Consider the following 13054-nt stretch of genomic DNA (forward strand, 5'->3'; position numbering starts at 1 on the left):
CCGTGTACTCCACTTGAAAGATCACTGCTCACCTCTACCTGTCGAATCTGACTATTTTTAAAAGGGCAGCTCCCATCTAACTTCCTGCATACAGCAATCTTGGTTTTCTCCAAGGTGGAAGCAACTGCTTCCTCCTCGATCTGAAGGAAATTTGTACTTCTCTTACAACATGTCTCAGTCTCTCTCCTGATTTGGCTGTTTGTGTACATCTCATTTCCTCTACCAAAACGGAAAGTCCTGGAGGGCCCTGACATGCCTTAATCACCGTGGTATTACTCAAAGCATACAACAAAAGCATTAGAGCAGGTTTCTTGCTCACAGTAGATATTCAACCTGCTTGTGGAATGCAGAACACAGAGACATTGCAAAAGATGACATCTCAGGTATTCTGGTACCAGAGCCCCTGTTTGCAGCTCAAACGAACAAGATCTAAGGGTTACTGTCATCAAAAGCAAATGCCGGCCTGTCACCAGAGGGCATCTACCCCATCCTGGCTTCGGCTTCAAAGTTCCCCCTAAGTCCCAGCCGCAGGCCTCTTGATCTTTCCTTGTTTGCTCATTAAAGTTAATTTGAAACATGAAAAGGTCCATGACTGAATATTCCAGTAAGGCCAGGCCTTCTTAATTCGGCAACTGCAGACAAAAATAGGGCAGGGGTTGCCAGGACAAGGCCAGTACACAGAGCACGGGCCTTGACCCTCTGATCATGAACTGATATCTGCAGTCAGCCTTGGGCATGGCAAGAATATCAAGAAGTAGGTTGTGCCTCTTCTTGGAGATATCACGAGTCTTCAGGGAGCTCCGCGATGCTCCCTCCAGGGGAATTCAGGAAACAACAGTTTGTGTGAAAATAGTCTTGTCTGGGGTCCTAGGTGTGGGCTAAGATAATCACTAACGATATATATCAGCTACCATTTTCTGAGTTCTCACTGTGTGCCAACGACTGCACCGAGTGTTTTCACATGGGTTATCTCTTCTAATCCTCACAGTCACCCTCTGAGGTGATATTATTATTGACCGTATATTACCTATGAGGAAAATGGGGCTTAGAGAAGTTAACTTACCGGACCAAGATCTTATAACTATTGAATGGGAGAGAAGGTGCGAAGCTGATTCCAACCATGGTCGAGGATTCCTAGAGACTGGAATCCTTAGCCAGCTCACCCTGTTGTTTCTTAGGGTATCTCAAAATGTTCCAGTCTTTCTTAGCAGGCAAAAAACACACTGACCACTAACTGCTGCATTAGATGGAGCTGCTCTGAACGAGGTATCAGTGAGGTAAGGCCTTAATTTTTGTTCAATTCCACATATAAAAATTCATTTATCTGAGGAACAAAAGAGCATAGGTTATCACATAAACCTTTGGTGCTATGAGAACCCAAGGCCTAGCGTGCCTATATGACGTGTCAAGGTTCCAAGATTCAGCGGGATTTTTTGTAAAGTTTTATAAAGCTGAAGCCAAGAAGTGAGGAGAGTTGGGCAACATAGAAACACAGTAATGTGTCGGCAGCCTCAGGTTCCCATAACCTTCCATTCTAACAGACATTCCTTTGTTCCAGGGGAAACGTTCATTCTCACAAATGTACGTTACTCATTCCTATGGAAATATTCTTAAAGAAGGAACTGGAGTCAGGAACAAAAAAAGGAACATGGATGCATAAAATAAAATGTTAAAAAGCAGTCCAACTATATAACAATACCAATAAATTTAAGCATCTTAAATTCCCCTGCCAAATCAGAACAAACAGGTTAAAAAGCAAAGCCGAGCTGTATGCTGATCACAAGACATATGCTCAAATGACTGCACACAGAAGGATGAAAATGCAGGCGTAAAAGTGTAATAGAAACAGAATATAAGAAAACAGATATTATAGTGCTAATATCAGATGAAAGAAAACTAAAGATGAGAATTATTAACAATTGCCAGGGACACATTTATTTTCTTCTTTCTATTATATTCAATTTACCAGGAAGAAATAATAATTGTGAATTTTAATGCATCAACATTGTGGCATCTATATGCCTAGAAGAAAAACTAATAGAAATAAAAAGAGAAATGAACAAATCGGAATCATATTAAAAGAACATAACTCACCCATCTCAGAAATCATATCATACAAAATTCATAGGAACATGGAATATTTGAATATGTCTCATGAAACATTTATGAAGAAAAACAACATATTTTTAAAAAGCAGAAAAAAATTGTCAACATAAAATAGATAATAAAAGAAAAAAGAGACAATTTATTTGGAAATTAGAAGATGTTCTTCTAGATAAAGAGAAAGTTTCTGGGATAAAGAAAAAATAAAAAGAGAAATGGAAAAATTATTCCAAAGTGAATGATAATGAGAGCACTCCATGTATCAAAAGCAGGAGGCAGCCAGAGCGAACTCAGAAAGAAAAAGACTTCTTATCATTTTATGAGCCTTCGGTCTCCTTACCCTAGAGCTGCACAATTCAATACCATGTCTACTATCTACATAGCTAGTTAAATTTAAAATTCATTAAAATAAAGACTTCAGTTCCCTACTTGCACTGGCCACATCTGAAGTGCTCAGAAGCCACAGGTGGCTAGAAGTTAGTTATTTTATTGAGTAGCACAGGTTACAGAAAATTCCCATCTTTGCAGAAAGTTCTCTTTGGCAGTGCTTCTCCAGAGTTTGCTAGGGCAATTCCAATATGTCGGCTTCACTGACTGTAAGCTGCCAGCGAGTCCAGGTTTCAACTGGCCAACGTAGCAGACTATTCACACCATTCCCAGATGTTCAAGCCACATATTAAACATACAATCTCAGGAAAGTAAACTCATATTGATAAATGTGGCTCGGTCAACCCTTCCATTTCACTTTACACGGTCAAACACCTTTAGAATTCACTCACATCTACACTCCCCACACTCTTGCCAATACTGATTGGTGAGGTCTTGCCATTCTATTGATGCTTCGATTTCCTCTCTCGCCTCAGACTAGGTCTCATACATCCTTGTCTGGGCTACACTGGGATCTACTCTTGTTATGGACATGGAGGTAATAAGGGAGGTGGGACTGGGTCCTACAAAGACTGGCATCCCCTGGTGACAGAATTACTCCAGGTGCAGTCATTGAAAGGCGTCTCTGCAGAGGAAGACGTTTTCTCCCAGGTGGGAAGAGGCATTTTGTCTACCAGAAAGGGTGGTCCCATGGAATTAGAGAGTTCGGAGTTCTCAGCCCCACCTGCATCCCTGTCAGGGTTCCACACCTCCCCCAAGTACCCTTGTCTTAGCATTAGAGACTGGTGGGGCAAGCATTTAATTGGCCCATAACATTATAAGCTGTACAATACTGCTCTGAATTCTTAGCCATGTCTGCCTGTCCCACAACAAGAAGAAATGAAGAATTCCTTTACGGTTGGTGTAAAGGCTTTTGAAAGGACCAATCACTAAAACTTCTGAGTGACTAGAAGTTTTCTGGGACATATGTGGGGATGATTCTGACTAACCTTGAACTTCCCCCCTGAACAACTGGTCACTGAAATCTTCTAAAATGCACTCTACACATCACTCAAAATGACATCCTCTAATTCCAAATAATTCTCTAATCACCGGGTATGTGTCTATTTCACGAGTGTGTGTCTCTCACTTTTAACTACATTATTAGCTTTGTGAGGGCAGGATTATCTCATATAGCACTCATGTTTATCAAATTCTTAAGGACCTTCTTGCTCACTCTGGCATATGGAGCTAGGCAAGTGGCAGTGGCTGGGCCTGGGGCCCCTCTAGAGTGTGAGGTGGCAACTGGGGGAGGAGGGTGAGAGGGAGGTCTCGCCGTGGAGCAGCCAGGCCGAGGTCAAGCTGAGTTTTCCTCATAAAACAGCTTTTCAGGCACTCGGTGTCCACAGACGCAGGAGCCGCCTGCCAGTTCTGCTAATCATTCACCCCCCTTGGCTTCCTTCTCGGCTACTCGTGGGCAGTGTCTGGTTTGGGATGCGTGATCCCTATCTTCAAAGTTGAGATCAGGATGTTCATGTTTCAATGAACAACATGTAGCGTTGGCGCCTGGCCGAGGCGGGGTCTGAGCATCCCACGTGGGAGCTCGGGTGGGGCTGTTTGTCCTCATCCGTGCCACGTGCTGCTGTTCCCTCTTCTGGACACTGACTCACAGTCGCCAGGAATGGCCAAGAGGTGGAGAAGAATGTGGTGGTCAAGAGATAAATAGTATCTGTTTATCTATCAATGTCCATTATGTCCCTTAGACCCATAGCGCTGATATGCTGGAGATAATGTTACTAGTGATCCAAAATAGCCACTTCTGGAACCTGCAGTCCATTCTGGGTAGAACCGGGTTACTCAGAAACATGCACTGGTTCTTTGTGATGGTAAATACTTAGCTAAACATGGACTTTAATGCATAGAGGGCCACTTCCCGTCTAAGCAGGTCAGCGATTTCCCAGAACAAAGGCAAGAACCAAAGAGAGTACCAGAGATTTCTCCTCCATGGTTCACTCCATCACGGTGTCGTAATCACAGCCTCCCTTTGTACCTCTTTCTCCTGAGCATTCAGCTCTTTGAAGTTTTCTGGGTGTTTTGACCACTAGCTAAAAAAAAAAAATTTGTAGGGTAAACAAAATCACTCCCTTCTATGCAATACCCCCCATGTTTTCCTCCCTTCCTCTTCCCATTCTTCCTCCTCCTCCTCCTTCTCCTTTTCCCCTCCCCTCCTCTTTCTCCTTCTCCTTCTCCTCCTTCTCCTTCTCCTTTCTCCTGCCCCCCACCTCTCTCTTTAGAGAACGTAGATGTCAAAGCTCTTTCTTTTCTATAATAGGGATCGAAGCTCTGCTACTTAGGAGGAAATTCAGACTGGAATCCTGGTTTTTCAATTACCATTCATCTTTTTTTTCCATTTCATAACCTGCCTTCATAAATCTGAGGTTCTACAACAGAACGTCAATAATGGTTATCGTCAGGTTTGGAACTGCAGGCGCTTATTTTTCTCTCATTTTTTGCTTATGGATTTTCCTTAAAATTTTGCCAAAGGCCATGTATTAATTTGGCATCAGCTTGGGTAAACTATCTGATATAATAAGCATATATAAAAATATCCATTTCCTAATCAAAAAAAAAAAAAGTGTATTTCTTGGCCACATATAGTCCAAAATGAGTGTTCCTGAACAGTATATAGGCCTCCTGAAAGGGGGTAATCCAGGAAACCTGTTCCTTCCATCTTGGGGTGCCTCTGTCCTCAACAACATATGATTTTCAAATAAGCTGTGATATTCTGTATAAAACCAGGAAAAAGGAAAATAGTATGTGAGGGACAATTTTATGGGGGAAGCTAAAAAGTACTATATATCACTTCCATTCACACTCCATTGGCTAGAATGCAGTTGCCCCGCTGTATCTAACTGCAAGGCATGATGGGAAATGTAGTTTATCGGCATACAGAGGAAGAAAACGAAATGAATACAGAGACTTCCTAGCCAATCTATACCACACTCGTGTATGAAAAAGAAAAGAAAGTTGAAGTTAAAATGAAATGAGGCAAGTCCCTCTGTAAAGCAATCTTAAGCTCTTTCTCTTACTGATTTTCACACTCAAGTTCCTACTTTCCCACTGGTAAGAACTGGCCTTCATATTCAAGCGTATGAACAGATTGGGTTTTTCTGACATAAATGGGTGTATGAAAGGGAGATGCGTGTACGAGTCTGAGGGCTCTGAGGCAGTGCTGAGACCCGGGTGTAAAATCTCCCCCAGTCTAGCGGGGGCATTGTCGCCACATGGGGGCTGTCTCTCTGCCCCACAGCACTGCTCGTATCCTGAGGACAGATGATTATGCTGAAGGCTGTGATGTCAGTATGGTTTGTGTTGAGCGATGGACTCCTCTGCGCTCGGCACGATTATCGCTTCCAGAGAAACTCCTATTCCCTGTGCCTCCTGGAATGCACCCAGAACCATTTGTGTGCCCAGAGCCTGCCTGGCCCTCCCTGTACCTTGTTCTTTACCATCCATTCTAACTGAAAACTGTCGCCTTGGATACAGCCCCTCAGATGCAACTGGCTGTCCCCTAGTGCCTAGAACACTTTCTGCCTACGTAGCAAAAGATAATTAAGGAGCGAATCAAGTTGAGCTAATTCACATTAAATATAAGTGGCTCACTGAATCTACTTGTCTCAACTTATCTGCATTTTAATAAATTGCACCTTAACATCTCAAAATTGATCTCAAAAGGTGGATTTTCAGATTTATCTACAGTCCAGCAGAGAGAGATTTAGGGGCAGGTGAGAGGCTTTCTTGGCGGTCCCCGAAATCTGTCACGGAAAAACAAAGAGGCCAGATAGGGGTCAGTATGTATATAAGCTCCCTGACCCAAATGTTGATAAACTTTTATGTTCAGGAAGAATATATTTGCTTTCACCATATGACCAAAAATATGAGTAAGATATCTCCACTGATCCTCTAAGTGCTGGGCTGGAGAATAAGAAACCAAGCCATGCGAGAGAGGGACAAGTGTGCCCAGAGACATCTCAAAGACCCAAACACACAGCTCATGAGAGCACACATTCTCACAGGTACATACCAGGAAATACTCATCTCCCTTCTTTGGCAGAAGTCAGTCAGTTCCCAGTGTACTAGAATGGAATGTAACAATGAGACCCACCACCCTAGTAGTGTAGGCTCCTGTCCAGAACTTTCCATTCTGTCTCAGAGCAGTGGGCAGAGGGAGATGATAAAAGTAGGCAGAAGTTAGTACTGTCAAAGCAGCCCAAAACTTAAGGGGTCCTCGATAGACAGGAGGGCAGAGAGGTTCTGAGTCATAAAGACCTTCATGGGAAAGTTCAATGGTCATTTATACCCAGGGCTGTATCTTTTCTCTTATGGACTGTACCAGGCAACAGTGCTCTTTAAGGCCATGCTAGTCAGCGACTCTCTCCTATATGCTCCATGTTCTCCTAGGAATAAGGGAAGATGGGCCAGGCTATGGACAATAGCCTACGGAGGTTTGATGAAGATGGTGACTGGCTCCACTTTAACAATTTACGTGGTCTTCTGTCTTGATGATGGGATGGTGCTGATGAACAAAAAGGTGCCGCCGAGGTTCATGTACCCCAAAGAGTGGCAGCACCTCACCATGTTCATCCTCCTCGCCCTCAATGGCTGTGTAGATGTCACGAGCAAGAACTTGCTGCCCCGGCGGTGTGTGCTCCTAGAAAAAGGGACCCTGGTCCTGATCTTCTACGTGCTCCTGATGCTCTTTGTGTCACATGTTCAGGGTTCGGCAGGCATCGAGCTGCAGACTCACTCTCTGCTCATCCTGGTGGTGTTCCTGCTAATGCTGGTGTTGACCATAGAGCTCTGGGCTCCCGACACGTTTCACCTCTCACTGATTGAGAACTTTCTGTTTCTGATGATGGGCTCCTGGCTGATGCAGGCAGGCTTTATTCTCTACAGACCAGTCACCGGCTACCCGTGGCAGGACGATGACATCAGCGACATCATGTTTGTCACCACCTTCTTCTGCTGGCACGTGATGATCAACGCTTTGTGCCTGTTGGGACTCTATGGCATCTCCTCCATTTGGCATCATTGTTACAATCCCAGTTTGAAGCTGACAGGGTCTGAAGAGGCTCCATATCACATGGATGCTGTAGGACCCATCTACAAATCGCTGCCGGAAGTGGAAGAGTCAGAGAAAGGTGACCAGGCTCTTCTCCCTTCAGAGAGCTCACTCTCAGGCAGGGCCTAAGATGCCTGGCACATGGTCCACCCCTTCTTCCTCCCTGTGGGTCCCCTCAGACATATGTACCTTTGGTTTTCAGTAAAGGTAATGGCCACAAAGGAGAACAGTTTGTCTCCACCCATTGGTCCATCTCCTATCCCTGAACCTCTGATCGCTGAGGACAGAGGAGAGAGGGCCTCAGAAAGGGACACTGAGGCTTAGCGTGGCAGGGGAAGAGGACCAGGGGAATAGCTAAGTGTGTGAGGGAAGCCATGGGGGGTAGAGACTGCGATCCAGGGGAGGCCTGTGAAGGGAGGGGAGCAGAGTCCACCAGCCATGCTGTCACCGGCTCCTTCTCCAGGCTTTTACTTGAGGAATAAAGACTTCTTTCTCACAATTCAAAACTGCAATGGTAAGGTGTTTGTTTGCCAACTAAATTGACACCACCATGTGGTAACAGACATAGTACAATTCACTTACCTCAGATGAAGTAATAAGAATCTCAAATATATTTTTTTAATTTAGGTAGATTGATATTCTTCAAATTTTGTATATAAAGTGAGAATACTTTCATATCACAGTTTTACAAGATCCTATAAACAAAATTTTCATGAAATGCTGCCATATTTCTTATTCTTGACTTCTAATCCAGTCAAAGCAAGACTCGGCTACTTGTTTAACTACCAACAAGCAATTTACTAGATCTTCACTTACTCTGTCCTACACTTGTGCCTTTGCCAAATGACACTCTGCACAATTTGGAAAAAGCCATCATCAGTCACGTGTCTACTACACTGTGTTATTTTATGCCTGACATCAAATTTCCGTACACTACTATCATCAACAATTCTTTCTCCAGAACATTCTCACATACTCTTTTTACTCTTTTAATCTGGGACTCGGCATCTCATCTACATCTGCTGTCTTATTTTGCTCATGCTGCTGATTCATCCTTTGTCCTTTTTCTCATATCGTTTCTCATGGAGGAGGTTTTGTCTCGCCAACTAAAAGGTGATCCCCTTGTCATATTTTAGTCACCTAATTTAATTTGCTCTGCACGTTCCAGAGGAATATAATGTTGTCCTCTGCGCATGAAGAATAAATTGATCAACGAGCTTTCATAATATATTATAAATAGTCAGTAATTAAAATCATAGTGTAGGGGCAAGCAAGCACCATTGATCCATAAGTTAATAAAGTGTAATGCAATAGAGACTCCAGAAACAGAAATATAGTGCATGAATTAAATACATGTTAAGGAAAGGGTCCTCAATTAATATGAGAAATAACGGACTTTCCATTTGGGGGGCGGGGACTCTTAGTTTCCACCTCATACAACACACAAGGAAAGGATTACAGATGGACAGAAAAGTGAAACACGAGCAACGAGACTAAAAATGTTTTGAAGGAAATAAAGGAAGATATTTTCTAATAAAAGACATGAAAAACCTTCTTGAGCAAGAAAAAAATTCTGAAAAGATTACTCGTTTTATTCACATTTCCCATAAGTAAAAGACAGAAGAAAAAGAAATGAAAGGGACACTGTGAAGAATATTTTTGACATATGTAACAGAAAAAAAAAAAGAAATCAGTACCCAGAATATATAGAAATGTTCAAACGTTAACAGATGAACAAACAAAAAAGTGACCTAATATTTAAAAAATGGCCAGAAGATATAATGTCTCATAAGAACAAATATTTAATAAATACACACAAAAAAATGCTAACCTAACCAATTTTGAGAAAAAAGCAGACTTAAATAGGATTTTTTTTTTCACTGCAAGGTTGTCAAAAATTGCTAAAAGTATTAAAGAAATGATATTATCCATTACCAGAGAAGATGTAGGGAAAAGGGAATTATCATACACTCACTGTAAGTGGCGATGTAAATAGGTCTACACTTTCTTGAAGTCGGTTGGGCTGAGTCTGCCATAATTTAAATGCAGGTAGCCTTCAAGCCAATAATTGCACTGCTTGCTACCTGCAGTGGGCAGCTGTCACGTGAGCCTAAGGACACCTTTGAAACAGCCTCCCAACACTTTGATCAGTTTCCACATGGTCAGGCCTGCCTTCCTGGTAGATTTTTGTTCTTAATCTCTGGCCTCCCTGTAACTGGCGAGGGGGCAGGCATGTTACCAATTAGACACACCCACTTCAGACTTGGACTCAGCAGTGAGCAGAGTAAAGACAGTGGCTCTGCCCGGGGTCCTAGTCTGTAGCAGGAGTGCCGGCAAAGACGGCAGCCTTTGCTTATCAGCGCTGAGCTGCTTTGCCCTTCAGTTCTGGGGTCACTGCCAGAAGCAGCGACCTAAGCCCTTCTGACAGTGAAGTTCTGGGCATTGGTCCTTTAAACTTAACTGGAATCTCTTTCTCCAACCCTTCTAATGATTTTGTGAGATAACCCACATATTTTAATAAAGGCCTTTCTCTTAAACTAGTCAGAATGGATTCTTATTGTCTGTAGCTAAGAACTCTTAATATGGCATCTATTCCAGAAATACTCACATATCTAGACAAAGAACATGTATAATAATGGTCACTGAAGGGTTGTTTCCGTAAAGAACTTTAAATAATAAATGTTTACTAACAGAGAAATGGTTAAATAAATTATGGAATACTATGCAAGAGTTAAAAGGAACAGGGGAGATATGTCTGTCCTGACATGAAAAGATCTCCAAGATGAAGTAAGAAAATATGGGGCATACAATTCAGGTTTGGGAGGTAGGTGTGTTCTTGTTAACTTCGTAGGGTCTTAAGTTTTCTCCTTACACCTGCCAAGGATGGTTAGGACCATAGGACAATCAGGAGAGAGGTCACCTTGATGAGCGTGATGACTTGCTTCACTCAACACACCCTACGGCAAACTCTATCTCCATCTGAATAATGATCCAGCTGGACTTTAACCTATAACTAATGTGATCATATAATTAATCTTTCAAACCTGGACACTTGAAAGGGAAAAGAGGCAAAGTTAATTCTTGCACCTTGACAACAGGTAAAAGCCAAACAGCTCCAGACAAATAGGGACTTATGGTTGCCCTAACTACAGCCTAAAGAGACATGCTGTATATCTTCAGTTTGCCTCCAAAATCCATCTTTCGTCTCCCTCCTGCTCTTGGTCCCAGGAGACTGTCCCCGGTCTGTAGCACATCAGCGTGTTCTCTTATCCTCTGGCTTCGAGACAATGCTCAGCCAATGATGAGGCTCGGCAGGAGGATGGAGAAGAAAGTGAGATTAGGGGTTTTATTCTCTTAACTCCTGTCTCCAGGGCCACCTCATGCTGGCAGTACCCCAGCACCATGACACCATCAATATCAGCCTCCCAGGCTGCCATAACAAGTTACTACAAACTCGGTGCCTTAAACAACAGAAATTTATTCTCACAGGTCTGGAGGCCAGTGGACTGTATTAGCTCCTTCTAGAGGTTCTCAGGAAGAACCTGCCCTATGTTTCCCCTCCCCAGCTTCTGATGGCTGCTGACAATCCTTGGCATTCCTAGGATAGTAGATGCATCGCTCCAGTCTCTGCCTCCATCTTCACCTTGTCTTCTCCTCTGTGTGCCTCTCTGTCTCAGATCTCTCTCAGCCTTTCTCTTACAGGGTCACCTGTCATTAGCTTTAGAGGCCACCCTAAATCCAAGATGATCCCATCTCGAGATCCTTAACTTAATTATATCTCCTACAACCCTTCTGCCAAATAAAGGCACATTCGCAGCTTCTGGGGGTTTGGACTTGGAGGTATCTTTTCACTGGCTGCCATTCAACCCACTACACTGTCCTTGCCATACCAGGAACTTCTGTTCCACGTCCTGTGGGGCCAAGAGGTGGCAACAGCTCCAACCATTACTCAGCTATCCTTGTGGTCTCCTTACGCTCTGCCCACATCTGTGTAAGAAGGACCTTTATTAATCCCTCCTCGAACTATCCCAACTTAGGTTGCCATCTATTTCCTGTTGGGATCGTCTCTGAAACACTAGTAATTATATAGGAGGCCAGAAGCTTTAAACAGAATTCACGCCCAGATATTTTGAACAACGACAAGGGGAAAACTTTTATGACTGAATTTCACAAAAGTACACATAAGATAAAGAAGACTAATTTGTAAGCATGTGGGTAATAAATTAAGGCGATCTTCCCAATTAAATCAAGATGACCAGAGGATTAATTAGTTCATGCAAAAATTGTAAACAGCTACTGTTTTCCAGGTACTGTGCAGGCAAAAAGGAGAGAGGTACAAAGACATACACAATTATACTGCAATTTACAATAATGAATGGAAAAAAGAACTGGACGGTGTGGTAAGCAGAATTATAAAGTGAGCCCCAAGATTCCTGCCTCTGGTGTGTGATCTGTATAATCTCCTCCTCTTGAGTGTGAGTGGAACCAGTGAGTATAATTAGTTACTAATTAGTTAAGTTTGAATTAGTGAAAAGGGAGATCATTCTGGCTGAGTCTGGCCTAGTAAGGTGAGGTCCTTCTAAGAAGGTGAATCATTAAGGAGATGTACTCTTGATGACCTGGAGGAAAGCAACCGACCATGTTATGAACTTCCTATGGGGGGAGGGGGGCGGGCACATGGCAAGAAACCTCTAGTTGCTGACAGCAGGCCCTGACTCACAGGCAGCAAGAAAACAGGAGCTTCAGTTCTAGAACTGCAAGGAGCTGAATTCTGCCAGCACGCAGTGAGCTTGCAAGAGGATCCTGATCCTCAGATGAGAATCAAAGCCCCAGCCAACACCTTGATTTCAGCTTGGTGAGATCCTGAGCAGAGGACTCAGCTAACTCATATTAGATTCCTGACCCATAGAAACTGTGAGATAATAAATTTGTGTTGCTTAAGCTCTTAAATTTATGTTAATTGTTATGCAGTAATATAAAACCAATAGAGGTCGTTATTAGTTTAGGGTAAAGGTTTATCCAGAGCTGGTTAGTGATGAGAAACACTGTAGCTCTTTAAGGTGTGTGGCCCTCTTACTAGAAGATTGTACCCCAATGAAGCGGACATCCTAATGAGAATGAGAAGCTTCAAGACCATCAAGTTCTTATGCTCTGTGTCTATAATCATAAGGCAGCTTTTGTGAATCTAGTTTCCTGGGCCCCATAAACAGTGGCTCGGACAGGGCACAAGAGAATTCCAGACTTTGAGACATTGAAGGCAGAAGAGAGAGTTGGGCGAGAGTAATCAACTTAATCCTTCAGGTAGTCTGTCATATCAAACAGAGGGCCAGGACTTAAATTTACATGAGCTTCCAGTAGGCCTCTTGGAGGCTTGGTAGACAACATATGTTAATTAACCAATTTAAAACAGGGAGAAAGATTATTATGTGATCAGACAGGTGTATCTCCTACAAGGAATTTTGA

General features: G+C 43.0%; 2 protein-coding genes across 2 annotated transcripts in view; one reads left to right on the forward strand and one right to left on the reverse strand.

Annotated features, from left to right (window-relative positions):
• Positions 1–13054, reverse strand: part of RGSL1 (regulator of G protein signaling like 1) — a 92313-nt gene that overhangs the window by 67140 nt on the left and 12119 nt on the right. The gene's annotated exons all lie outside the window — the stretch shown is intronic.
• LOC107511286 (transmembrane epididymal protein 1-like) lies at positions 6872–7720 on the forward strand. Its single transcript, XM_016145554.2, has one exon. The coding sequence runs from the start codon at positions 6887–6889 to the stop codon at positions 7718–7720; it is 834 nt and encodes a 277-aa protein (XP_016001040.2). The 5' UTR covers positions 6872–6886.

Source organism: Rousettus aegyptiacus, unplaced genomic scaffold (genome assembly GCF_014176215.1).
Source record: "Rousettus aegyptiacus isolate mRouAeg1 unplaced genomic scaffold, mRouAeg1.p scaffold_m13_p_17, whole genome shotgun sequence".
NCBI lineage: Eukaryota > Metazoa > Chordata > Mammalia > Chiroptera > Pteropodidae > Rousettus > Rousettus aegyptiacus.